Genomic DNA, 27,878 nt, shown 5'->3' on the forward strand with positions numbered 1-27,878 from the left:
AGGCGGAAACATTCAGGGAGGTGGTGTGAATATAACCAGCCTTAAAGCATGAAGTACGATTATTTCTACTCGGATATCAAAGAAGAAAAGGGAATGAAAAGGACGTAAAGAGTGGCTGAAAAAAGGACTTGGTACAGAAGGGAGGGAGAAGACACAATGTGAAAGTCAAAAGGTCAAAGTTGAAATGTTTACCTGGGACTCTTCCGGCTGCATGGGTAAAGAGTGTAAGTATCATGTATTACAAAAGACGTACAAACAGATTGAAAGAAAAGGCAGAAATTAAAAACGATGTCAGATATTACATTTACACAATTTCATCATGCAATCAACATCAGCTCTGTTCCACAATCATACATGGAGAAGAAACGTCAAGATGTTTACATCCATCTTTCCTTTTATTTTGAGAGCGAATCTAGAAGAAAAATAAATGGCCGTGGTTCTGTGAGGCAGCAGACAAGCAGGACTATTTGGCATCACCATGGTGACTGGACCTGACAGCCCTCAGGGACTGTAGCAAGTCTGAATCATCAGGTTGGGCTTAACAGGCACAGCCTGCTCTTCCATCTGTACACAGTTTTGAAAGTGCCAAATATGCCAGGGAGGGATGAGTAGCAGCAGAGGTAGTGCCAGCTGATGCTACAACAAGTCACCATTACAGGAGCATTCTCCATTTTTATCCCTGATGATGGGAGCCCAAAGTGGATGCCCACTTTTTATGGCTGTAAGAAGCAGCTCAGGGAGCCCAGTGTTATTTTCCTCTTATTCTGAGATTTGAATGAAAAACCATAAAGCCCTGCTTGTTGGACATTTTTACTATAGCCAGCAGCAGGTACCAGTTTGGCACACGCATAAAACTGGAAAAAGCTAGAGGCAAAATCTGAAATATTGCGATGGAAGAAAGCAGTCACCCTTTTCAATAAATATAAAAATGTAAACATAAATGCTGTGCTCAGAAAACTGCACACCTTGAAGGAATTGTATTTCAGATCAATACCACTCATGTTTGTAAGCTACATAAAGCATGAGTGGCCAGTTAGCTTTCCTCAAAAGTAACAAAATCACGCTATAAGCACCACAAACTCACTTATTTGTCATTTTGATGTGTTCAGATCAACGGTCCCTTTTTAGCCTTCCTGAGAGTCCCCAAAATATGCTGTGCCCTTTCATGAACAGTCCAGCACTCATTACATATTTTCTACACTTTGATGTGCTCGTCAAACACAAGAGTAAAAACCAGGAACATTTTTTTTTTACATTTGGATATAGCTGTGCTAGCCGTTTCCAGTCTAAAATATCAGAATAATAAGTTATCTAAGTCCATAGACTGTATATAAAAGAAGGCTGTAGCTACCAGGTCTGAAGCGGAAGCCCTTTGAATATGTAAATAACCTGCAATAAAGACTGAATTCAGCAAATATAGACAGACAGATGTGCTTCATAATGATAAATAAGCAGGCCTCCAAATCCTCCTACACACAGCCTAAAGGTTTTTATCTATTTCAAATATTATGATGTCATCATGTTGTCAGGCACCTCCTAGCAACAGGCTAAAGTCACTTGTTTATGTACCTATGACACCTCAAGAAAATATCTTGTCGTTTTCATTTTACATCAATTGAAAAATTATACTCCTAAAAGTCGACTTATATATGGCAAATTACAACGTCATCATGTTGCCAAGCAACCACCCACCAATGGGATAAAATCAGCCATTTAAAGTGTCACGTTATTCTAATTTTACCAACAACAATATGGACAGGCCAAACAATAGTGTAGCGTGGGTCTATACTAGTATTTAAAGAAAAATTTGTATGAGCTATGAAAAATAAGGGCAACGCACAAGTACCGTCTTTCTAGTGGCCGACAGTGGTCGACTCCTGTGCTTGCAAAAAGAAGTTCATAAGAAAAATCACCCTACGGTAAATCATTTCCATATCCTTGTCACTTCAGTGACGTAAAGCATTGCGTGTGATGTGTAGTCAGCTGTTGCATCCAATTTTTTGCCACAAACACGCATGTGCCAAACTCATACTAGCTGCTGCTGTCACACAGCTGTCATACCACTCACATCACACATATATGCTAAAAAAATTCCAGACTTTGCACACTATTCCTGTCTGGTTATTTTGCTGAGTACAGTTTTTCTTTTACAGTCAGATTAACCACAAACTAACCTTCGACACACAAAAACAGCATCACTTAAAAAAAAATTGCCTCACTTAAACTAAAACAATCTCTAAAAGTGTCAAAGAATGAGATGAATATTTTTGAGTGCTAGTCACAACTTGGAGACAATTGTGGATGAATAGATAACATCCAAAACAAACATGTACCACAGACGATGTTGTATTAATGTTTTAGTGTTTGTTTGTGTGCGTGAGAGTCAGTGCTGACCTGATTTGATTTCCTCTGCTGTTCTGTCGATGAGAACGTAGAGGGACCACACCACACAGGTGATGGCGATGATGTGGAAGGTGACTGAACACATGATCTTTCTTCTCTCGCTCGCCGTCATCTGTAGTTTCTCCCACTGCCAAAGATGGAAGACTTTTGAGCATATTCACACACATTTAAAAAAAAATAAAAATAAAAAAAGAAACATGCTTTCAAACTAAGCAGAGCCTCTATGGCTGAAAACTAAAGCCAAAGATCAAATTCCTCTAATGGCCAGTCGAAACTGGCTCCAAAGTGAGCCAATCCCCTAAAACTCCTACACTGAAATGCCAATTTTCAGTCATAAAAACATGTTTCCATTCTGCTACAAAAACTGTTTTCATCTCTACAGACAGTCTGTCTGAAACGTTCATGTTCCAGCTTTGGTTAGTGAAATTCTATTTCCTTTGATTAGTCTGTTAGTTAGCACCAATTAGCAGATATATACGTCTCTGTATTGCACCTCCACAACTGATGAATGCAGCCTGCTAAAAAGGCTTGCTAGCATAAGATGACAGCACTCTACCCTTTGATCTAAATATGGCTACTTATGCAAGGCCATTCAAAACAAAACAAAACAAATAAACAACCACAAAAAACAGGACGGCAGCCTTGATGGCAAAGTTAAGGGAGGTGAAGGTGGCATCATCCATCTTTTATATACAGTTTTTGTTTGAAACACTAAAATCAGGGTGGTAGCCTCCTTGTGGTTAGAAACAAGTGGTTGCCCAGAGGTTTATCAAGTAACACCTTTAACTTCTGGGCGAAGAACTGTTGACAAGGCAACTCGTCTCCCAACAATCACGATCTGACTCAGGCTGACTGCAATCACAGGCTGGTGAAGGTTTGCAAATCACTGCTGTATTATTTATAATCTGAGTCGGTCTGCATGGATGAGCGCAACTCGCCTGAATCTGATCACTTAGCAGCGGACTCGACTGGTTGCATTCTGGCTATACTCCTGTATAACATCGAGACGCTGTTTGTGGAGGAATTTCTGTTTCAGATCTAAGCAATTTCGTGTTTGAATTTCTGTGTATGTAGACAGCAGCAGATTTGGTTAATTGCCGTATTAATACATATAGATTGCATGCAATAGGCAGCTTGATCCCATGCTTATTGGAGTTTTATCACTTCGAAGATGGCAACTGATTGCAACTGGTTGCCGACCTGGTCCCCGTCTTCAGAGCAGCCATTTCGACAGCCACAAGATTGCAAGTTCATTGCACACAATCGCAATAAATTTTGGTTGTGCTGCAGTCTTCACCTACTGTTTTTCCCAGATGTGAAAGTACCATAAAGGCCTTTTTTATTCAGCTCCTGTCAGCAAAATCCAGTGTTACACAATGCTTCCTGGCAGGGTTAATGAGATAGAGAAGAGCATGGCATGCAGCATCCAGGTGATATACCCTGCTACCTGCCAGGAAGCTCAGATAACTGTGGAGCACCTGGTCAATCATTGGCTGCACTAAAATAAATGCCAGAAATCTGCCCAGCACTAAAAAGAAATCACATGATATCTGTACTGTCAGATAGCTTTGTGTAGCTTTCCCAAACATCCAAATCCATAATAATGAATTCAGTGATGAATAATTGCAGGGTCACTTTAATAAGACGCGGGTGTTGCCGAACAACATGACATCAAGCACTCTTTAATAAAAACTTTCATACTGACAACAACAGCCGCCTCTCATCTCAAATTTCCTTGTGCACTCACACATGAACAACTTCAATATTCACCCATGGGATTCGGAAGCTATTAACAGCAGAGCATTTGTTTAAGGCCTTTTGTGCAGCTAATGAAGGGTGGAGGAATTTTAATTAGAGTGTCCTGCTATCTTCAGGCCACAGTGATTGATAAGAGCCTTTCAGGAACGTGGACTGCCTCTAAACCACTGAAAGGGATCACAACCACCCGGACAAGTGGTTTGCTTATGAAAATGGCTTATTGTGCTCTTGTGTCTGCACGACAAGACTGGAGATAGTTTTTTGGTATTTTTCGCTTCACAACAAAGGAGTGATGTGAGCTAAGTTAGGACGCAGAGACAAGACTGTGACTTTAATAACTGAGGCTGAACTGCTTAACAGCCAAATATGCACACACCTAACCAGCTTACCTTGCGCAGTGGTTTGAGTTTAGTCTCCATGATGAACTCGTATTTACACAGCTCACAGCAACGAGTGTCAGAGCTCTTGATCCACTGCTGTAGACAGGACTGGTGGACAAAGCGCAAGCTCCCTGTGCAGTGGCATGGTGTGATCAGAGGGCTCTCGTCATCCCCTTCGCAGTGACAAATCCTGCGGGAGGCAGAGAATACAGTCAACACTAAGCTACAGGCTAGACAGCTAGTAACAGGAGCAAGATGGGAGAGAGGGGAAAGATCAAAACGGGAAAAGTTGGCAGGCGAAGGCGACACACTGAGAAAACTTGGGAGTTGTGTAATATAAGACTGCACGTCAGCAAAGCTGGAGTAGCATTGCCAAGAGCACAATATGCAACTGATTTTTCCACACCTACAACAGCTTTAGGTAAACAGGTGAGAATATGATTTCACAAACAGAGAAAACAAAATTAACACCCTTGTCACAGCAGAGAATTCATGTCCCACATGAGTAAACCCAGTAAAGACAAACTAAATAGATTCATTTGCAAGTCCAAACAACATTTTGAGAAACTCATCTCCTGCGTTTTTTGTGTTTCCGTGCAAAACTGAACACTTTTAATGTCATTTCGCTCTGTAGCTGTACAGCACTGAGTTTCATTGTCAGACAAGAGGTAATAAATGCTATAAATATGTGAGTTTTTTAATTACTGTAATACAGTCCATGACAAATACGTCTGTTTGTGTATCGCTGCAATGCTGCAATGCACTGCTACGAACGCTGATGAAGGCTGACGTGCCTTGGAGTTGTTGCACTTTTAACACCTAACAAATGTTGGCCAAAAAATAACCACATGAACACGATATTCGTTAAAAATACTACAGGAAGCAGCTATATTCTCTTTAACAGGTGTTTGTGATGCTGTGTCCAGTCCCCGTAGATGCCTGGAAAGCCTCGAGTACAGACACCGACAGCTGGAACATTCGATTAGGCGTCTGTTGCCTCTAATGACTGCTGGACAGTCTGTTGTCAGTGAGAGGAACCAATCACTTTTCCAATAGACTGACTTGAAGGAGTCCACCACTCCAACATCACACACATCAGATGCTGTCTGATAGGATGGAGGATGTATGGAGGAGTATGTTTGTCCGAATCTTTCCACTCAGTGAAAGGCAGATTGATGGGCAGTCTGAGCAAATCCAGACTATGTGGACACTTTCACCTGCACGATAGTCAGGATCTGTCAGTTTTAGTGGTGAGAGGAGGTTACATCACACGCCATGCCTTACTTGAGAAAGTAGAAAATTATTATGATCTTAGACTTCAATGTCAGGACATCGACTTTGTTGTGGTTTTTCAGATTACAGTCCTCAGTGAATAACCAATAAGCACCAAAATCAGGCTGCTTGTTAGACCACAACATGACATTGATTAAAAGCCGGACTGATGTCTTTCTCTAGACTACCAGGGTGCCTGATAAAGGGGTTAAAGGTGTTGTAGCTTAAAAAGCAAATAATACCTTAAATGGGTACAGAATACACAAAGCAGGGCACATGTTCTATTAATCTATTTTTCAAATACATTTTGTTCCCTACAGATTTCACAGGCAGTAAGATCAATAATCCAGGAACGTCTTCTGTGATGCTTTCTTCTCCTGAGTGGGTAGCGAGGAGCAATGGCATGTCTTTATGGGCTGGAAGATGCAAGCAAACAAAGCGTGGCGAAGACGAGGTGGAGGAGGAGGAGGCGGAGAGAGCCGGGTGTTCAGATGGGATTGTCTTTATCCTGGTTCATGGAAGGATAACAACATGAAGGAACACATGCACGCCCACGTATGCGTTCACACATGTTAGAAAAGGGAGCACACGAGATGACGTCTATTTCAAGACTTTGCTGAACTGGCCAGTGTTACAAGATTAAAAGACAAAGTGAACAAAGGTGGATAAAAATAGGTCATATCCAAAGGTTCTTAAGCAGAGGAGGTGGAAGAAGTGGAATAAGGCCTGGGGGATTAAAGGAAAGGCGAGACACAATCGACATCACTAGAATAAGTTTTTTGTTGTTGTTGTTTTTGATTATGGATAGACTGCTTTGTTTGTGTTCATTTGCATGCATAACGAGATGATGAACTGCAGATTCTCATCCCACACATACTGTATTTCTATTTCAATTTAAAAAAAGAAAAGCCAGAGGAAGTAGATCATTTGGTGCTTATATCAACGATTTCTGCCTGCTGAAATAAACAGATCTGACAAATTATTCTTCTTATGTGGGAGGAGATAACCACAGAAAAATCCCAACACCTCCGCATGGAGTTGCGGTGGAAATGCAGCGATCGGTAAACAACACGAGCGGATGAGGGCGGAGGAATCTTTCACTGAGACATTCAGGGAACTTTCACCTGATTCCACAACAGGCTGAACCGCCTCGGCGGGACGCAAGAAATCTCACAAATAAAGCACGCAACATTCACCTTCGTCATTTAACACGAGGCGCATCCATATATTCCAACAGATTAACATAATAACCCAGGCGTGGAAATTCACAGGTAAATTAACTTTTTGTCAGCAGCGGCACATTCCGTGCACTCTTAGGACGTTAAAATTAAATTTGCATCACTTGCGTCCACAACACACCCTGTTTGACGGTAGTTTTAAGATGGCAGAGGCGCCGTACGAGTATGACAACATTAAAATGTGAGAAGCAAACAGAGTCAGGAAATCACAAGCCCCAGAAGCTGAGAAGGAAACAAGCTCAAATGCCTGCCGAAGCGTTCGCTTTCTTCCTGTTCCTCTTTTTTTTTTTTGCTTTCTTATAATTTTCTCTGGTGGCATGAAGCCAGTCTTTTGCACTCCACACTCCCTCGATGTGTTGCTTAAACACTGCCCTCCCTCCATTTATTCCTCATTCTGCCCTCATCCAAAAAAGTATGTGTATGAGAAGACACCACTAATCTGTCTTCTCTTGCTTTTCTGCTGAATAGATTTTCCTGTGGAAGATATGTGCGGCATCTGAAGTATTTGCCTCTCAGACTCTTTTCAGTCTGCGCAGTTTAAGCGCTGCCAGAGACATGCTGATCAATTCAGTGGCTTTAGTAGCTAAGCAATCTCTCTCTGTCTCCTTTTATTTTTCTTTCTCCTTTCTTGTCTCTGATCATTTAAGCGGGTACTCGTTTGTCTTTGCATGAGCACGCTTGCCTTCAAAGAGAATATTAAATTTGCTGAGGAGACATTTAACTGTTGGAGGAAGGTTAAGGAATTACACAGACCCTAGCTGTTTTATGCTGTCAGATTGTGCAAGCTACCCTGTAATGCTGTTTTTTTGAACATTAGAGCCACTGCGGCTCAATGTTATTTGAATTTCCTGCAAATTAAAAACTGAGTCATTAAATCCTACATTTAGTTGATTATGGAATAACTAAAACTTTTGATAATTTTTTTTTAAAATCGATGCCAACTATTTGAAAATCATTGCATGTTCTTGCCTAATCCACAAATATGCATTCAGTAATGCATATGTATCAAAGTAAAGAAACAAAAACTGGAGAAAATATAAACTTGAGTACAATTGCTGTGATTTAGTTAGGAGGTTGTTCATGGTTAAGGAAAAAAAAAAAAGGGGGGGGGTTCAGGCCCATCTGAAAAGGTCACTGTGCTCCCTCGGCTGAATTCTGCCGACACACTTTCAAAGCTGTAAGTGAAATTAAATCCTACAATTTGGTAATGAAAAGGTTGTACACCCACATCACAGATATCGCAGTAACAACCAAGCGCTGGGAGCTTAGTGCACCTGCAGCAAACGCCGCAGCGACCGAGAAGGACTGAATTTGGAGTACACACCCCTCATTTAAAGCCTGATCAAAAACTGCACACAAACAGAAATGTGTTGACAAGATTTTGTGCTCACACTCTGTGACTCCCTACTGTTCTGATGTGTGTGTCTTTATGTCTCTTATTTTGTAAACTATGCTACCAAAAACAGATATTTTTGCACTTCTGTATCTGAATGAGAATCAGATTTATTGACCAAGTACTCGTACACATACAAGGAATTGGGCTCCAGCTGTTTCTTTGCTCTCAGTGCACGCAACAACAGACAACACTGAAAACAACATAGCATAGAAAATAACAACACATGAAGCTTATTTATGGTGCAGAGTGTGAGTATACTGGAAAAAAGTTTGGATTAAATAAGGGACGGATAACTAGTTACTACATGTATGACCTCTTTACCTGCAATACATTTAAAACTCATCTCAAACGATGGCTAAAAGGGGATCAGATTAGTGATCGTTAATTTTACAAATAACATCAATCATCTTTAATGTTGTAAGTTTTTATATTTACTTGTTCTGTTTTTTTGCTATGAGATGTTATGCTGTAATTTGATGTATTTGTTGTCTGGACTACATTGTTTGACATTGTCTGACGGTCTGCTTAATTCCTTGTTTACTGTTTTTTGTCTGACCTGCCAGCGACTACAGATGAAAAGCAGCCTTTTGGATAAATCTGGCATATTTACACTGATATGCTCATTAATATGCACGGCCCCTTTCAAATAAACAAATTCAAATGAAAAAAATATGCATATGATTGCACACGGGTTCACAATGTGGTTCAAAGTAGTTTGTTAATGCTTTTATGAATTTGTGTACCTGTAAAGGTGAACCATGCGGTTACGACTATACAGGATAGCCTCCTGTTGTGCTTGCATGCTTAAGCAAGTTATTATTAATTTGAAAAACCACACATCTTTCTTTGATTAGAATTTTGTGAACACATGTGACAACATCTGGCCAGAACCTTTCGAAGTGGAGTTTGCGTGTTGTCCGCGTGTCTGTGTGGATTTTCTCTGGGAACTTCCGACTTCCTCCCACAGTCCAAAGACACGTGCTTACCTGGTTAAAGTGTAATTCTAAATTGCCCATAGATATGTCTTTCTCTTGTACTAGCGCTGAGACAGATGCAACCTGTCCATCCAACTCTTGCCCTACAGGACAGGCTCCAGACCACAAGATGTATTTATTTATTTATTTATTTATATCTGGAATAAAAATAGTTTTCAAGTGAGAAAGGTGAATTTTCAAGTCAAATGCTTCCTTGTCAAGCTTGGTTCCCTGAGCCAGCAAACATACAAATGCAATCAATAGGAATGTTTGAATTCTTTGAAGGAATAAGCTTTTTATGACAAAGCAAATCCGGCCATTTTGTAATGCGTCTAGATGAGAAACACTTATCTGCTTGGTGACATTTCTAATGAGGAAGTGAAGCAACTCCCTTCACACAGCTGACTTTCAGCCACTACTCTCTGAACTGCTGACAATAAAGGAGTTTGATAATAATTAACCAACTAGTCACCTGTGAAACAAACAACCTCCCACACATACTTTTCATAGGTGAGGTCAGCATTAGAGCTGCGCTCACGTTTTAAGCCACCTGACAGAGAACTGGAATAACGTGTTTGTGTGTGCGCGTGTGTGCGTGTGCAGTCAGACTATCCAGGCTATTTGAAGCCAATAATCTGCCTTTTGATCTCTGGCCTTCACTTTGCCACTTCTAAGCTGGTGTTTCTCCATCGGCCCACAGCTGACATGTAAATCTGGAAAGCAGTAGATGCACACACCAGAGCCAAGTGACAACAAACAGAGTCATATATAATTCAAAATCCTTTAGATCTCATTAATCCAGTGAAGTGCTGCCACGCTTCGTATCGACAGCAGGAGTTAAGGCTCAAAATTCCCGTTCTTGGCAACCAGCAAGATCTACTCATCTGCAGAGACCTCGCAGCCATGACCTGGTCTGTAAGAAAGTTACTCACAATGTGTCTTTATAATAAGAACTGGCTCTGGCAGTAAGACAGCATCCAATTGGTCATGTGACAAAGACTGATGGTGGACCCAGACACGGGCTATTTATTGTTCTCTGTTCCACTAGTTCTCAGACATATACTCTGTTCCTCTGTGCTATTAAATTTTCTATGCTAACCTCTGCCCTTCTATCAATTCCATAATAGTCCTATTGCCCTCTATTCCTACTGCAAAGCCTCAGGCTTATGAGCCAAAATCAATCAGATTTTTTTTTTTTTTGCAGCCTATATACGACACTTTACTGCCTCATCGATCTAACAAATGAAAAAATATTTTAAAAACACAGCTTGGCAGCACAATGAAAAACACAGCAGAACATTGAGATAACAGTGAAGTGAAATTAGATGGTATGAAATTACTTTACGGCACATTTGTGTCACACACAAAAGGGTTGAATTGGAACAGCTGAGGAGGAGGTGGACAGTGTTGTGGTGTGTGGAAATTAAAGCATCTACGTGTCAGGTTCTTCTGAGTAACTGCTCGACTCTGAGCAGGGATTTAGACTACAAATACCACAACGAGATATTTTCTGGGTATACAGGCTATGGGATGAGAAGCTCTCCACTACTCCACAGGGCTCTGGGATTCACTGCCACGTCACGGTACAGGGGTGGTCTGGGCTTTACGTCACAGGAAGGGTGGGTGTGGATTACGCCGTCCAGACAGTCACCCACCTGCAGCAGTCCCCGGATAGAGAATAAGGTGACAGTGGCCCCGTTTTCTCTGACAAAGGGGATGGACAGCAGTCCAGATCGCTGTCTCCTTCCATATAGCACACTGGAGCTAGAAGTCCAACTGACGCAGCCACTCTCACCAATTTTGGAGATGCTGGTTGACCCGTTTCTTTTGAAGTAGGACTGGGCTGGTCTTCCTCAAACACATCGTCATCTCCCACTAAATCCTCAGAGGGCAAGCCTGACTCGCTACCTTCCAGCAGGGCACTGGAGGACTTGATGTGGAGGTGGGAGGCGTAGCTGCCCAGGTCTGAGCATTGCAGGCTGGCTGATGTAGAGGATCGAGAGAAGGGAAGGAGGAGACGAAGAAAATTGGAGCTTGGGGAGTTATGGGGGTGGTGGTGGGTGTTGGAATGAGGAGCGGTGAGGACACCGTGATCAGTTGGGAGACAACTGGCGGGCGCTATGCCCAACATGTACTTGTAGTTGTTGGTGAAGGAGGGAACGAGGTGGGGCTGGGCGCGCGTTGAGAAGCCAGGATTTGGGATCTGTTGTGTGGGCGTTGCAGCCAGCTTGCAGTTGAGTTTGTGAGCCCTTCGATCCAAGTCAGGAGGCTGAGCGGGCTCGAGCTTCAGCTCCAACTCTCCCTCAGAGCACGTGCGATCTATAAACTGCAGACCTCGGCAAAGACTGTCCACACGCTGGCCGACGTCATTCAGAGACACCGAAAACCTGAGCGAGTTGTTGGAACGGATGCTGACGGAGGACGGACGCAGCAGAGAGAGCCAGTCTCGCTGTTTGGCGTGTTTGGAAGCAGGTAGGACGTCTGTGCAGAGGGTGGTCACTGAAACATCTCCTGAACCCTGACAAGTTTTACCCTTAGAACTCAAAAGAACCACTGCTGTCTGCTTCTGAGTGTCCTGATCCTGACTGATGATGTGATTGTGCGTGTTTGTGTGTGAAAACGGAGCATGCAACAGACAACAGCGGTAGAGGACAACAGGAAAAGGTAGGGGGAAAGACAAAAAAGAGAAATGGAAGAGACATCATGCATTTAAAAATAAAGGAGTTTGAAAAATAGGATGTATAAACACCAGATGATTAATGTTACCGTTAACTCCATTTAGCAGCAGCTTGCAACTAAGGCTGCTCCCAGCAGTGACATTGTGCCACTCAGGGGTAAAAGTTAAGCCAACATCACTCACTGATAAGCAACTTCATCACTGATAGACTGATAAATAAAGTTCATTTACTGCACGCAGGTGTTCATATCAACCTGGACAAATATAATTTCTTGGCATGAATTCAGACTGAAAGGTACCTGCAGATGTCCTGGCTAGACGGGGAAACTGACGTCCTCGAGAAACTGCACGGAGCGTTGACTGAAGTCGGGCTTCCAGCCTGAGAAACAAAGCACACGCAGAACAAAAGGCAGTTTAGGACAGAGAGTACAGGCACGTGAACATGAAACCCTACAGTTAAATAAATACTGCATCAATCAACAGGCGATTGTATTTTCCGTGGTGGCGGCCGTGGCTCCGCGTGGTGAGGAATTATCAGCGCCAGCGCCCATCAGCACATTTGTGTGATCTTTACACAAAGAGAGAAAGCATGTTGTGTACTGATGCACAAGATGATAGAGAGGGGAAAAACAATGCTGCCAGTTAATCTGTCTAGTTTAAGGTGAAATCTGCAAAAAAAGAAAAATAATATCAACAGGCGGCTGCGAAGAGAGAAGTGCTGATGAGACCGATCGAGAGTTAAGAAGAACGAGGCGGCGAGCGAGGCACGGCTGGGGGACGTGAGGCTGCAGATTAATGCTCAGCTTCTACAGAGAATAATTTTTAAACACGTGCACTGCAGGTGCAAGGCTGTTAGAATGAAAACACCTTCAGCATCATCAAGGCTTTCACCAATATTTATTTTACAAACATATGAAGATTACTTTTTCCTCAGATTTTTTTTTATGACAACTTGGGTTTTACTTGCAAAATATTCTCTTATGTCTCACAGGATAATAAATCTAATTGATCAGATGATCATCCTGGTAGATCATTCAACTATTTTAGTGCACTTAACCAATTCAGGTGTATGAGACGAGTTGAAGCCTTTCCCAGGAGTCATAGGGGGACACCAAGGACAGGTCGCCGGCTTGGCTAATTCACAAATCATTCATAATTCACACCCAGGGTCAATTTAGAATCACAAATTATTTACTACATCATATTTTATTATTATGTAGCGTCACTTGGGTGTTCCAAAAACGTTCACTTAGATGAGTTCATCTGTGAGACGAGACACAAACTGTGTGGCTCCTTTTAAATAAGTAGAACTGCTCTCAATCATTTCGTTGTATCAGACCACACTGAAGCCTTTGAAACCCTCTTTTTCACCTCTGTTGTTTTTAAGCTTCACATTCAACATAAATGTGATCTTTTCATCCTACTTTCAACCAGAACAGGATTGAGTATATTCCCTCAAATACAGATAATATTCCCTAAAGTCTCCCATATTGACAGGTTCAGACCGGATACATAACAAATGAGATCAGACAGTGTTTGGGTTGCTAACATAAAGACATGGGGGGGAGGGCCTGGTAATTTCAGCAAGAAACTAATTACCTATTGATTTAATTTCTAACTAAAGGAACGTTTATAGCTCACGGCCGGACACCAATCAATAGAAAATTCAATTTCCAGCCATGCCCTTTCATCCTGTTTATCTGTCTGTGCATGAGCAGCACCGCTTCTTTTTCCCCACTTGCACACAAAAGCACTTAAACACGCTGTCCTCCTGTTTCACGTCACTGTTCTTCCACTGCTTACTCAGGGATGTAATTTACTTAAATCTTTTATTTCCTCTGTTTCTTGTTTAATTTGACTCTTATTTTAAACAGCTCATGTTCAAGGTCACCGTTTGGTGCTCTGGCAGCAGTCTGGCCAATAAATGTAAAATGAAAAGACAGAAGTGGATGAGAGACAACAATTAAAGCGTTATTATTTAGCAGACAGTACCACAATAAACTACAAAAACCGAAAGCTACTCAAATGAAACTCAAGAAACGCCGAGTTTACCTGAAGCATCGTGGGAAATACGAATATGGGCTGACCAATGAAGCAGATAGGGATCTTTATTAGTTACGTTCTGTGCAACTCGGCAAATAGATAACTCACTGCGTCTTTGAGCGTTCAGACAATAACGTAGTTGAGGTAATAATGATTAACTTCCCGTTAAAACCCTGCATGACTCCATAGTCCTATTAAACAGCTGCTCTTTCTTAACAGCTCTCTCTTGTGAGGACCTGCTTTGATGAGTAAATAACTGCCTCCGTTTAACATATAACAAAAAACGCTGGAGGCAATGATACTTCAATAACTGCTGAAAACTGGTTTTTGGCACCACCGACAGTTGTCGCACTTTGAAACCTCTAAACTGTGAAAGGAAGCAGATTCGCGCTTAAACGTATCCATTCAGTTATGGTTCTCTGACTCTGATGTGCTAATTAGATATAATCCAGCCTCACTTCACATTCACCCTAATGAACACCTGTTTATTTTATTGTGAGTGCTGAAAAAAACTCATATTATTATAATAACCACTAATTTAACCTCTCTCCTCAAGCACCACCGCCCTCCACGCACTCTCACGCCACGCATAAATTATTCACTTTTGTATTTGTTGCACTCTCTCTTATCCCTGAAACACCTTATTACTCGCATGTCATTACCTCTGCCTCCTTCCTTCTTCGATAGCCTTAACCTGCACAGACGTAGCCATTGGGGCCTTTTTAAGTAGAACCTTTAAAATCTAACAGGAGCAATGAATCACTGGCTCCCATTGAGAAACTCCTAACGAAGCTGGCAAGAATCAAAAGTTCACTGTTGACCTTTAAAACTGTATAAACCTAACCTGAGGTGTCAAAGTTTGTAACCAAAAAAATACGGGTAGTCTAATCTGAAGCTTAACAATTATTAACATATCAATTTGATCATGAGTGAGGTTTTTTTTATTGTGACGCACAATATGCAGTTCAGACCAGTTAAACTTGAAATGTTTTGTCAAACTTTGATTTCCCAGGACAAAAATGAACTTTACCGAAAGTGTTTGACATTTTGGAAAATAAGTTTATTATCTTTTTTGCCCGTGGTTCAGATGAGAAGATCGATACAATTATAAAAGGTCTGCGCGTTATACGTGAAGCTGCAGCCAGCAGGTGATTAACTCGGCCTCGGCTTTTGTTTATAACCTTCGTGGAGGTTAATCATAAAACTGATGAATATTACAGCTGAGATACATTCTCATGCAGCCCTGCGCAAACATTTGATAAAATCCATTTTTAATCAAGAGCTTCTTTAATCCATCTACAACGACCACAGTTTATACTTCTATAGTTTTCTCTGGCTCACTCACTCGCTTCTTCGTGGCTGTTGCAAGGTCATGCTGCTAATATAAAGTGGGGCCTCCAGCTGTGCAATTTATATCCCAGCAATATACAATACACTTATGTGTCATTACATGCAGTGCGCTGATACCCACAAAGCTGAATACGCTGATGGGTTTGTGCTGTGCCGCATATGCTTGCGTATCCAACCACCACCATCAGATATAAGAAACCTCAAACACGAGATGAGTAGCCTAGTTACATTAATCATACACACGCATACTAAATAATCACCAAAGTATGACGCCAAAGCAATCCTCCCTAAAATCTAATGCTGTCAGATTTGGTGTTATTTTTATTTTTTTGAGAAGCTACAAACTCATTAGAGCTTTAATAAGGGTGATTTGGTAGCAGCAGGTTATGCAGGAGGCAGCAGGAAAGCTGATGGACTTGATTGGCCAATCATTTTTCTGGCACTCGAGACTATCTTAAATCTTGCCTATCCATCTGTTTCAATGGGCCCTCATGTGAGCTTGCAAAAAAATGGCTTCAAAGTGGCAGCACCAAGCTCTGAAAACGAGAGAATACACTCCGTTTTAAATTGAATATCACCATCCCTGCCTTTGTTTACTATAAATGACTTGTGATGAAGGAGAAACTACCCACTCACTCACACCACAGTTATCATCTCGTGCCGTATTAATGCTGTACCAGTTGAAAGTAGATTTACTGCAGTGAGCAACAGAAGCATCCTCAGTGATCTAACCTGGGATGATGAGGCGTTTACTGTCAACATCAGACACCATCTCCCCGGCAACCCAGTCCCGGTTGATCAGACCCCAGTAGCAATTATCCAGGGATCTGCCTTCTTAATCCAAAGCCACCTTGTTTCTTTCTCTGAGGCTTCAGTAGCTCATCTAATTGACTTCCTCTAATCCTGTCCGACGATGCTCAGCAATGCAAAAGCTTTGCAGAGCAAATCCTACCTCCTTCAGCAGCTTTGCCTTTAGGATGGCTCACTTCTGGTACTCGGCACACGGCCTCTCTGCCAGTTCCAGCCTGCTCAATACCACATGCCAGTCACTGGCAGTGCTGAAGAGGCCAAATAAAACTTCAAACTGTAGATGAGGTTTCTCTCCAGCCCTTTGGTCTTTGGCTAATGGTGGCCCATGAGGGCTATGGGTACACTATTAGTGGTCATGATGAACAATAGTGTCCATCTCCAAAGGCAAGGTGTCCAGGAAGGAGTTCTTTCCAAAGCAAAGGGGACTGGAAGGTGTCTCACTCCTGCTGCAGACATGGAGGTTTGCTGGACTGACTAGGACATCATACACAGCTTGAACCAAGAACCTCAACCAGTCGCACTCTTGTTTCCACGTTAGACCATCAGGCAGACCTCACATCGATGCTAGTTTAATTTATGACACTAAGAAGTCAAATACTTCTGTTTCAAGCCATAATTGTGACCTAAATGTCAAAATAATTATGCTAACTAATACTGATAAATTCTGCTAACGCAGCTGTCTAATGACTTTTGAGACCAATTTTCCCTAAATAATGTTTTTGACTAATAAACCTGCACTTTGGGCTCCTTAGTGTGTACTTCTTTAGTGTGGCTGTGTGAAAGTACCTGCCAAAACGTTTTCACAACCGTGCCATGTCTAGATGACAACGTAAACATGTTTTTTAAACAAAACTGCTCAACATTTTTTTGTTCCAGCTTCTGAAGCACAAGGAACTCTAAGAGCGCCGGGTTTTCCATGCAGACTAAAGCTTCCTGACGTGGTTTGTGGCAGTGAAGCACATGTAACGTGACATCTACACAGTGTGTGGAAATATGTAGATCAACTAGTAATGCAGCTTCATGTTTGTGCATCGGCTTTCTGTCAGACGAAAACTTCTGTTGTTTTTTTCCTTCTCATCTGTGCGGTTTTTTTTTAAATCTTGATGGATGTTTTTTTAAGCATATCCCATCTCGCTGATAAATTCTCTTTGAGCATTCGACCTACGCATGCCTCCATCACTGCCGTTCGACACGCTGTTGGTTTTTTGGACTGTATGCAAGTGCATTTCCATAGCTTCTGTTTTGGTTGAGTTCCTATAATCCTTCTCTGTACGTAGCCTGAGAGCTAACAGATATAAATTATCATCATCAAACAGTCTTTGCATTAATTTATATTTATTTTTCAGGCCAAAAACACCCAAACCAAAAACAAGCAAGATTCAGTTAACTAGAAAGAAAAAAAGCTGAAGACTAAACCATCATAGAAATTATGATAGCAGGAGATCTAAACAGCAGACAACATGAGCCACTTCTGTGACAGCCTCTCAGATAAAGTTCATTTCCATTGCTGTTTATATTATTTGTGCCCACCCTCCACAGGTGTCATTTTACAGCATTCAGTCATTTTTCAGGGACCAGGCCCTGCTTCAGCAGAAACGCTCAGAAATAAGTAATGTGCCAGATTGAACACAAAAACTATGTGCTCATTTTTATCAAAATAGTAGCTTGGCTCAGTGCCTTGTTTTGACTTTGTGGTCTGCCAAGCTGAACAGACCAACAGAGAGGCTCTTCTAGTGATCAGAGGTGCAGATTCAGGTTGGATGTTGCAGCTGCAGAGCCTAAAACTCAAAAACTGCAGCAGCTTGAATTCTAGAGCACCACCAGATGTTTGGCCGACTATAAGCGGCAGCCCACTGAGCTGTGAGTCGCTGCTTTGTGTCTTTATGAGGACTGTAATACTATAATTCCTTCCCAAACAGTGTAGGAGGCATCACACAGCACCCTGGCACTGTGCTAAAGAGAGAAAGGGCTACAGCTAAGCCTCCTGACCTCACTGAGTGGAAAAATCAACTCACGCCAAATCAGGAGGCAATCCTCAGCCTACATCAGAAAAGCCCGTGTTTTTTCAGACAAGTTTATCACCGATAATGGTTAAATTTAACAAAGAAATGTTGATTATCTCCCCTCAACACTGCCTTTCTTTCACGATTCTCAGGCTCGGCTTGATGGAAGAAAGGACTCAATGAACAAACAAGCACCGGGGACAAGTGAGATGATGAGTTTATGGTCGTGGATACGCGTATACCTTCATATCCACGACCACACAGCTCAGCGCCCCTCAATGACAAGTTCACTGATGGAGGCAATATCACCTTTATGAAACAAATGAGCCCCCGGCCATATTTGGCTGCTTGTTTTCCTGTCATCGTATAAATCTTTCTCTCCCGGTGTGTGTATTCCTTGTGACAGGTATTCCAGGGGGAGCAACAGGATAGCTAGAAATAAGATTTATTTCTGAGTCATCTTCAGAAAAGCTGTTCGATTAAAGAAAACAGCAATAAATAAATAAATAAATAAATAAATAAATAAATAAATAAATAAATAAATACTGGGAAAGCCAAAAAGGCCAAACGCATCCCTGCCAGGTTATCCGTGTAAAACGAGAGCAGGTGCTTTAAAAAAATGAACGAATGCTTTAGATGTTGTAGCATTCGGATTATTCTGGCTGTATGACTGTGTCGAGCTGGGGATGTTATGAAATATTCCTCTCAGGCCGATGCTGCGGTTATTTATACAGAGAGAAATCTTTTAAGTAGGTCAACAATCGAATACGAGCGCATTCATTTTTGATTTGGTCTGACTGGAGCTGATGCGATTCGGCTTGAATCCATGCCACGCGAAGCCGTTCAACATTTGTTTTGGCGTCCTTATTCTGAATGTGGCCGGAGCTCATGTGCAAATGAATGAAAACAATCAAGTGTCAGTGAAGACCCCCCCAAAAAAACCCCAAAACAAAACAAAGACCCCTTCAGCAGTAAATAAGGTGACTCTTATCAGATGTACATTTCACCAAGATTCAGCTTTACAAACATAAATTAACTTGACCTACATTTGATATTTTTTCTGCAAAGAGGAACATTCGAGTCACTGCTGCAAATATGAACATCTTTCATCTCATGCTGTCATAACTGCAAAGCGTGGAAACTTGTAAATACACTGCATATATGCATAAAATCATCGTCTTCAAGCAGCTTCTAGGGAAAGTGGTCTCAGGGAGATGCCGTCTTAGTGAAAACACATTACCCACCTACAATAATCCACTGCTAAATCTTCTCACTTGGAGTCTCTGTCAAAAGATTATTGCACCATTTCTTTGTCTGCGATTCTCAAAACGGTCCACCGACTCAACCGGGCAACCTTTACAGTCATAATCTGACTCGCTCTCCAACTCTGAAGACTCCCAGCAGGCTTTTCCATCCAGAGAACAATTTATACCAACTTAATACCTGCCAGTCAAATGCATTTCCCTTTAGGAGCGAGTAGGAAACACCAGCTGCCAGACAGACCGGTGATTATTAATTAAATCTGTCAAAGTTAAGAGCTTTATTCAGACTTTATGTCTATCATTTCATTACAAACACATTTGTCAGAGGAATGGGGATCTATATAGGACATTCAATGACAATGGACTGCGTCTGCAACCTGATGAAATCCACCCCTCCATTTATGAATGAGATTTGTGTAGAACGCGAGTGACACTGCTCTCTCTTCACCCTGTACACCTCTGACTTCTGCTACAACTCTGAATTATGCCATATTCAGAAGTTTGCAGATGACACGGCCATCATGGGGTGTATCTGGGATGATCAGGAAGAGGAGTACAGAAGTCTGGTGAGGAACTTTGTCGCATGGAGTCACACAAACCACCTGCAACTCAACACCTCAAAGACTAAGGAACTGGTTGTGGACTTCGGGAGGTCCAGAGAAGGTCCACTGCCGGTTCAGATAGAGGGGGAGGAGGTGGAGGTGGTCAACAAGTACAAGTACCTCGGGCTGTGGGTGGACAATAAACTGGACTGGTCATGCAACACAGAGCACCTGTATAAAAAAGCCCAAAGCCGACTGTACTTCCTCAGGAGGCTGAGGTCTTTTAACATCTGCAGGAAGCTCCTGAGGATGTTTTACCAGTCGGTGGTTGCTGGAGTACTTTTCTATGCTGTGGTGTGCTGGGGGAGCAGCACAGCAAAGAAGGACTCATCCAGGCTGGAGAAACTGATCAGGAGGGCTAGCTCTGTGGTCGGCATGAAGCTGGACACTCTGGTGACAGTGGCAGAGAAAAGGACATTAAAGAAACTGATGGACATTATGGACAATGCTGGGCATCCTCTGCACACGGCCATAAACAATCAGAAGAGTCTGTTCAGTGACAGGTTGCTTCTCCCAAAGACAAGAACTAACAGACTTAAAAACTCCTTTGTCCCACACGCCATCAAACTGTTTAACTCCTCTCTGGAGGGGAGAGGGAGGGGAAACAGGAGGACAAAGGAGGGGGGAACAACTAAGCTGTAGTGCCTCTTCACCTCACTGTACAATACCTTGTGCAATACTTTTTGTAAATAGTCAACAGTGCAATAGACTCAATACTTGAAATGTGCAATTCACTTGTATTTTTATTTTTATTCCTATTTATTCTATTTATCCCCTTTGTATATTTTATTTATATTTGTCTCTGTATTTATATGTGTGTGTGTGTGTGTGTGTGTGTGTGTGTGTGTGTGTGTGTGTGTGTGTGTGTGTGTGTGTGTGTGTGTATATATATATATATATATATAACAATTCTGTAACTGTAACTTCGGTCGTTGCTGTGCTTTTTGGAAGTCGAATTTCCCAGAGGAACCCACCCGAGGGATTAATAAAGTTCTATCTTATCTTATCTTATCTCTCTCCACAGACACTGAATAAAATAATTACACTCCATTGAAGAAATAACCTGTTTCTCAAGTGTAAGATGAGATGAACACCACTCAGGTTGTTTCCTAACAGCTGGCTGGAGCGACATATTTAAAGAGCAGACAGGAGAGTGGTGTAACCCTGTCCTCCTAGAGTAATTAAGTGCATTTCCCATTTACTGCTTGTTTCTAGGCAAAGTGGTGCCAGTCTTAGTATCGTAACTTAGAAGCTATGAAAAGTCATGGGAAGATTAAAAACTTATCACACATGAAAACACCCAGATCAAAATTATTATATGATTATATAACTTTATAGTTTTTGCTTTGAGGATTGCAAAAAGTTTTGTTTGCACGTACTCTAGGTACAACGTTCACAGACTTTGTACTCACTGCCGCTGCACTGATATAACAATCAACTGTAGCGCGCTATAAAGTCTGGACCTCCCGGATTTAACTAGAGAGCAAGAAGTCATTGTAACTAAGGCTAGGGTGCAAATTGGCTTCTTGGTGTAAAAATACATTTCCCTTTACACGGATTATCAATGGTCTGTTGTACTGCTAAAAAACGTGGCATTAATATATATTTTATATCAAGTTACACATGATATGTTGAATGTCTACAAGGTATGGCACATATAACAGATTTATTTGCCATCAAATGGGCATATTTTTGTAAATGTCAGCCAGTTGTTCCCCTGCAGACATGGAGTGGCACACTGCCTTAGAAAAACTGTATTTTTGTTACTATAATCGTTATCCTGCAAACGATCAGTGCATTTGTCTCTCGGGTGCAATACCTCTCATCTTGCTCATGTTTAAAGAGCGAGCAGCTCATGGATCAAATGTTATTGCTGGAGCCTTCCCATGGTGACAGAATGACCCAGACATCTATTAGCACAAGTAAAGGTTTTATCCTCTAAGAGGCTCATGAGGGGACAAAAAGACATTTTCAATGCAGGCTGTAGCTTTACCTATGGGAGCCATGAAGCATAAAAGGAAAGAGAGAAAACGTAGAAAGACAGAAGTCTCAGAGGTTGATCAGAAAGGTGGCTCTGATTATGGCGATGTGATGAGAACGAGGCAGGTCATCTATCAGCTGCTTACACTCCTGTGCATGTCTACCTACTCTGTCAATCTCCACCTTCAAATACAGCTCACCTCACTGTCATCTTCTTGTCTACAAGTGTGCTCCCTTTTCTCTGTGATGGACCCAGGCTGTACATCTTCTATTCAAATTTTTCTCATTTGTATGTGCTTTGCTCACCTTTGATATATTGCTGGACCGGCTTGCTGAAGGACCCAGAGGCTTTTCATTCTGTAAAAGATAGAACGACAGCTCCAGTAAGTGAAAAACATTCAGAAACACAAAAATGCCATCCAGTCCATGCATGCACTCTGCATACTAAAATCAGACAACAAAGTGAAAAGCTGCCTGACAGAAATATGTGAAATGATAGCATTATCATGGTAATGTTAGCATTAGCAATATTTACACTGCTCACTGGGTTAGCTTAGTATGCTAACCTTTGACAATTTGTACTAAGCACGTCGTTCAGCATAAAACCTGAAGGTATCCGAATATTGTTAACTAAAAAGTTTTCAAAGGATACATAGGGCTGAAATGCTAAGTCCATCATTACTGCTTCCATAGGAATTAAGAGGGTATGTAGCAGCTAGGTGCTGCTAACTAACGGCATGTGATAATCAGTTCTGAATTCCTCCAAAAGTGCAGAAGTTCAGAAGTTTCCTAGTGAACATTCCAGCAAATTCTCCCAATTGTCAGACTACACAGCATTAAGAGAAATCGCAAAAATCCCAAAGAGCAAAATGTTAAATGTTATGTTCATGACAGTACAATAAGAAAAAAAATCAAAGTATAACTTGTTTGGAAGGTTTTGCATGTTTAAAGCCTCTTCTCTCTAAAAAGAACATAGCAGCATGGTGTAGGTTTGCAAAACTGCACCTGAACAAACCACAAGATTTCTGGAACAATGTCCTTTGGACAAAAACCAAAACCAAAGTAGAAATATTTAGGCGTAATGCACAGCACCATGACCAAAGACATCATAGCAACATGTTGAATGTGACCTGGGGACTGGAAGGCCCCCGGGTCACCATGAACTTCTCTATAAACCAAACTATTCTAGAGTCAAATGTGAGGCCATCTGTCCGGCAGCTAAACTTGGGTCAAACAGGAAAGCAGCAGCAAATCTACTACAGCACGACTGAAAAATAAAAGAAGCAGTGCTGCAGAGATCCAGTAAGTCCAGATCTCAACCTCATTAAAATATTGTGGTGGGACCTTAAGAGAGCTCTAAAGAGAGAGAGCTGTACCTGCAAATCTTAAGGAGCTGAACCAACATGGAACAGAACAGTGAGCCAGAAGCCAGAAGATTATTGTTATTATTATTATTGGTAAAGGTGGTTGCACAGGCCACTGAATCATGGGGTGTACTTGTTTTTTCAGATGACTACATAAAGAAAATTTTCAAAAAGCTCTGTAACATGACTGTTGTTCAATCTGGGTGAACGCAGCAGACCAACAGAACAACACTACCGTTTCTACAGGCATGCTGCTGCTAGGGCGTCTTGAAAATAACCCCCCCCAAATGTATGATAAAATAAATGAAAAAACTCAAATACGGAAGGCTCAAATAGGCCCGATTCTTGGTCCTTCTCAGTGTAATGCACTACATTTCTTAGTATCTCAAGGGCCTGCAAGCATGTGCTGTTTGGCATTTTAAGTTGGTAAATCTAGTTTCTCTGGCACAAGACAAAAGGAGGACAAGCCGATTGTATAACGCACCCATCCAAACTCCAAATCAAATTCAGTCACAATATTTGTATCATTACCCAGCGAGCAAAAACAGGCAAATATTTCCAGCGTTCAGCATAGTCAAGTTTTATAATGATCCTCGAGTCGCACTAAGTGTTCTCGGCTTGCATCAGAGACCGAGACAAACAGCCGCTGGGGCGCTGTGCTGCATTCAGTGCTGTTATTAAGGCTGGGCATGGTTCCTTAATGAGTAATCAATCATAGTTACATAACATCCAAGTTCACACCAGGTCTGACAGGGCTGTGTATGAGTTGGACACAAACAAATCTTTGCAAAGAGAAACCAGCTCTGTGGGGAGAGTTTTTCAAATTTATGAAGACATGAAAGTACGGCCCGATTAAACTGTTGAGGCGTAAAAATTGGCTATATTAGCCCCCGCTGAATTCTGCCTCCTCTTCCTGCACGCTGTAGACCACACATTGGAGGTGAGCTTCCCTCCCTCCAAGACATCTACAGGAAGCGGTGCCTGAGGAAAGCGGGGAGGATCATCAAGGACTCCAGTCACCCCAGCCATAAACTGTTCAGACTGCTTCCATCAGGAAGGAGGTTCTGCAGCATCCGGTCCCGTACCAGCAGACTGAGAGACAGCTTTTTCCATCAGGCCATCAGACTGCTGAACACGTCATAGACACCTCAGCTTCACTACTGGAACTTCAACATTATGCACTCCACACTGTATATAAATGCCACTTGTTTTGCACATATTCAACTCTGTATATTTTATATATTTTATTATTATTATTATTATTATTATTATTTTATTTTATTTTTTTACTATTTAATTTGTAAAAATGTGTATATACACACACACACACACACACACACACACACACACACACACACACACACACACACACACACACACACACACACACACACAGGAAAATATTTAGTATACACATCCAGAAATGCATACACTATTATATATTGTACATATATTTATTAGTTTCAGGTTGGCCATTCTTGTATTTTGCTCGTTTGTGTTGTTGTGTTTGCACATCTCTGTTGCTTGTGGGGCTCGCACACAAGAATTTCACTCGCATGTGCTGTGCCAGTGTGCCTGCACATGTGATGTGACAATAAAAAGTGATTTGATTTGATTTGTGCGCTCAGAGACCCTTAAACAAGCCGATCCCCAGTGGTGATTAGTGCAACGTGACCAAAATGTAATGTGTCAATGAGTTAATTAGATAAACTGTTAACTCTTAACTCTCCTGCACTTATAGAACACATTTTAAAATGTGTTGCTTTACAGATGACTTCAGAGAGCTTTTCTCATTAATCTATTTATAGGATTCGGATTCGCTCAAAGACACTTCGGCATGTGGAGACAACATGAATCAAACCACCATATCTGCGGTTAGCTGACAATCCACTCACTCTCCTGTGAGTACCAATCATCCCTGACATTTAATACTGCTTTATTCACCTTCTTACCAAGTATGTTTTGTGCTTATGTTTGCTTAAGTGAAAAAATTTCTACTTGTTTCAAGTCGATTTTCTTCTCAGTAGCACTCTTGTTCAATTCTTTAAGAGTTTGTTTTAAGAACAAAAGTTAAGTTTGGAGGATTTTCTTTGAGAGAGAGGGAGATCCAAAGAAAAAAAAAGCCAGAAAGTAATCACATCAAATAATTTACAACAACCACTTTCTTGCTGTTTAAGGCATTAAACAGCAAGGTAGCATCAGTCAGGGGACCCTTAAAATTAGAGTGACAAGAGAAAAGCGCTACACCTAAAATTTAATTTTTACTATTCATTTGGTGGATTTTTCTCCCACTAATTTAACCTCATAGGACCTGGCGTCCACATATGTGGACATCACATTTTGGGTTATTTAGACTAAAATACTCAATTTTGCTCTACATGGGCCTGATATCCACGTACGAGGACATTATACTGCTACTGTTCTATCAACATTTTAAACGAATGTCTTCATATGTAGCTCTCATTTTTCTTAAAAACAAAAATAAGGTAAAAAATTATTTGTTTTTACATTCATCGGGCCCCAATCAGCCCAAATATCAAAGAGAAATTAAAAATGCATGCTGTGGAAGAGTTCGGGTCTTAGGAGGTTAAAGAACATGGTGTATTTTTGAGTGTATTTAGGCCCCAGGGCCTTTTGGGAGTGCCTTCCCATTTTCCTACACACAGAAAAGCAGTATTTGTTTTTGGAGATATAAACACTGGGAACTTTTATTTTGCTAATAAGTATCAGCAGCCGAAGTGTTATCTCCACCATTTTTTGCCAAAACAAGCCTACACCCACACCGCACCACTAACAGACTCTACAATATGTTACAGTTTCTAATTACTTAAGTGCTTGACGTGTCCTAGCTGTGACTAGTTGCCATAGTGACTGAGGACCGTTGTATGTCCCGAGTCTCAATCACTTGCTGCATCTCCCCGCCTCCTTATATTTCCGTTCATGTAAACATAAGATAAAACACGAAGGATACTTGCAACACACCCACCACCTAACGCAGACCTTCCTTTCCTTCTCCCGTATTTTCCATGTTTATGTGGCAACTTGGATATCGTTTCTTAGCTAAAACTATGTGATTAAAATCTCTTAACTAGTAGAGTTTGGACAATGCACTCATATGCAGGTGTAAAAATTCCTGACCTTTAAAGTATTGTCCTACTGTCTTGTGGTCTTTTGTGGAGCAAAGTGCTGCAGCAGCAGTGAACGCAACTGAAGAGGAGGCAGCGTTGACATCTCGTGTCATTGTTTGTTGACTCAAGCGTCAAAGTTGCGGTGATTATCTCCAATCTCAAAATGCTTTTATCTCAAGTTTAAATGGGAACTCCTCCAGTATGATGCACTTCCTGTTTTATATTGCCACATAACTTGAAGCACTTGACACACAACAAAAAGTGCAGCGATTACATGAAAACATGGTGAAAAATGAAAAAACATCTAATTACAAAAATGTACTTTTGCAGATCTAAATGCATGAAGAACCAAGATGGTCTCTTGCTGTGCTAGTGGATTAAGGTGAAGCAGTTCCTCCCCATTTCCATGTCATTACTTCTTCAGTGCATTCAACACAATGGCACAAAATGGCAAATACAGCTCTCAATGGGCGCAATTTGTTCAGCAAATCAATTGTCAAATAGTCGAGGAGCATAAAAATTCATTTTTTCCTTCCAGGAGATGACAGCGAGGGATAAAGGGAACAGCAGACTAAAAGAACAAATTGATGATCCTTGCCCTTAATCCTTCCTTCTTGGTTAAAAAAAAGCAGGAGAAAGCGATAACAAGAGCACATCCCCAGACTGAGGGGTTCTGGAAATAACAAGGCCACAAATGGACTCATGGCTTTTATAGACAGCAGTGATTAGAGCAGACAAGCTGAATACAGATGACAAAAGAAGAGACGGGAAATACATCTTCATTTGTCGTCTCGTTTAAGCACAGGTTACAGTTAAAACCCCGCACTGCCTAACTGTCTTTCCTACAGTACAAGGTCTGCGAGTCACCTTCACTGCCACGTCTGTAGACTATAAAGGGTCTGCTTCTCTAAGCTCATGCATAATTCTGATAAAGGAGAGCTCAGGTTTCACAGTCCACTGTGCCTGTCCTTCTCCACCTCCTCTGTGGGTCTGTTAGCAGCTCCAGTCTTTGATAACACAACTTTCATACTGGACTCTGAAGACTCTGGCTTGTAATAGAAGAAGCTTAAGAGAGTACAGAGGAGGAGAGGTCATATTCGGGGGGATCACTGTGTTTTTCAAGGGTCTGTTCTTAGCCCACAGAGAGAAGGGCTCAGCTCACTTTTATGGAAGAATCTCAAGATGATAAGACTTGTGAATTTAACCCAGACTCTCTCCAAGTTCCTTTCATCACCAGA

At 41.5% G+C, this 27,878-nt stretch overlaps 1 protein-coding gene across 2 annotated transcripts in view; it reads right to left on the reverse strand.

Moving 5' to 3' along the window:
• The window catches only part of marchf8 (membrane-associated ring finger (C3HC4) 8), a 94,906-nt gene that overhangs the window by 4,873 nt on the left and 62,155 nt on the right, over positions 1-27,878 (reverse strand). The window contains exons 3-8 of one of the 2 annotated variants that reach the window (XM_085428102.1): positions 22,455-22,505; positions 12,398-12,477; positions 11,077-12,006; positions 4,551-4,731; positions 2,395-2,530; positions 193-207 (exon numbers count right to left, since the gene is read on the reverse strand). In XM_085428102.1, coding sequence (XP_085284228.1) covers positions 193-207; positions 2,395-2,530; positions 4,551-4,731; positions 11,077-12,006; positions 12,398-12,477; positions 22,455-22,505 — 1,393 coding nt within the window. The remainder of the gene's footprint in view (positions 1-192; positions 208-2,394; positions 2,531-4,550; positions 4,732-11,076; positions 12,007-12,397; positions 12,478-22,454; positions 22,506-27,878) is intronic. The other variant, XM_085428101.1, reaches the window with a different exon arrangement.

This window comes from Rhamphochromis longiceps, linkage group LG13, assembly GCF_057381845.1.
Source record: "Rhamphochromis longiceps isolate RC_006_pf linkage group LG13, R_longiceps_female_GT1.1, whole genome shotgun sequence".
Lineage (NCBI taxonomy): Eukaryota > Metazoa > Chordata > Actinopteri > Cichliformes > Cichlidae > Rhamphochromis > Rhamphochromis longiceps.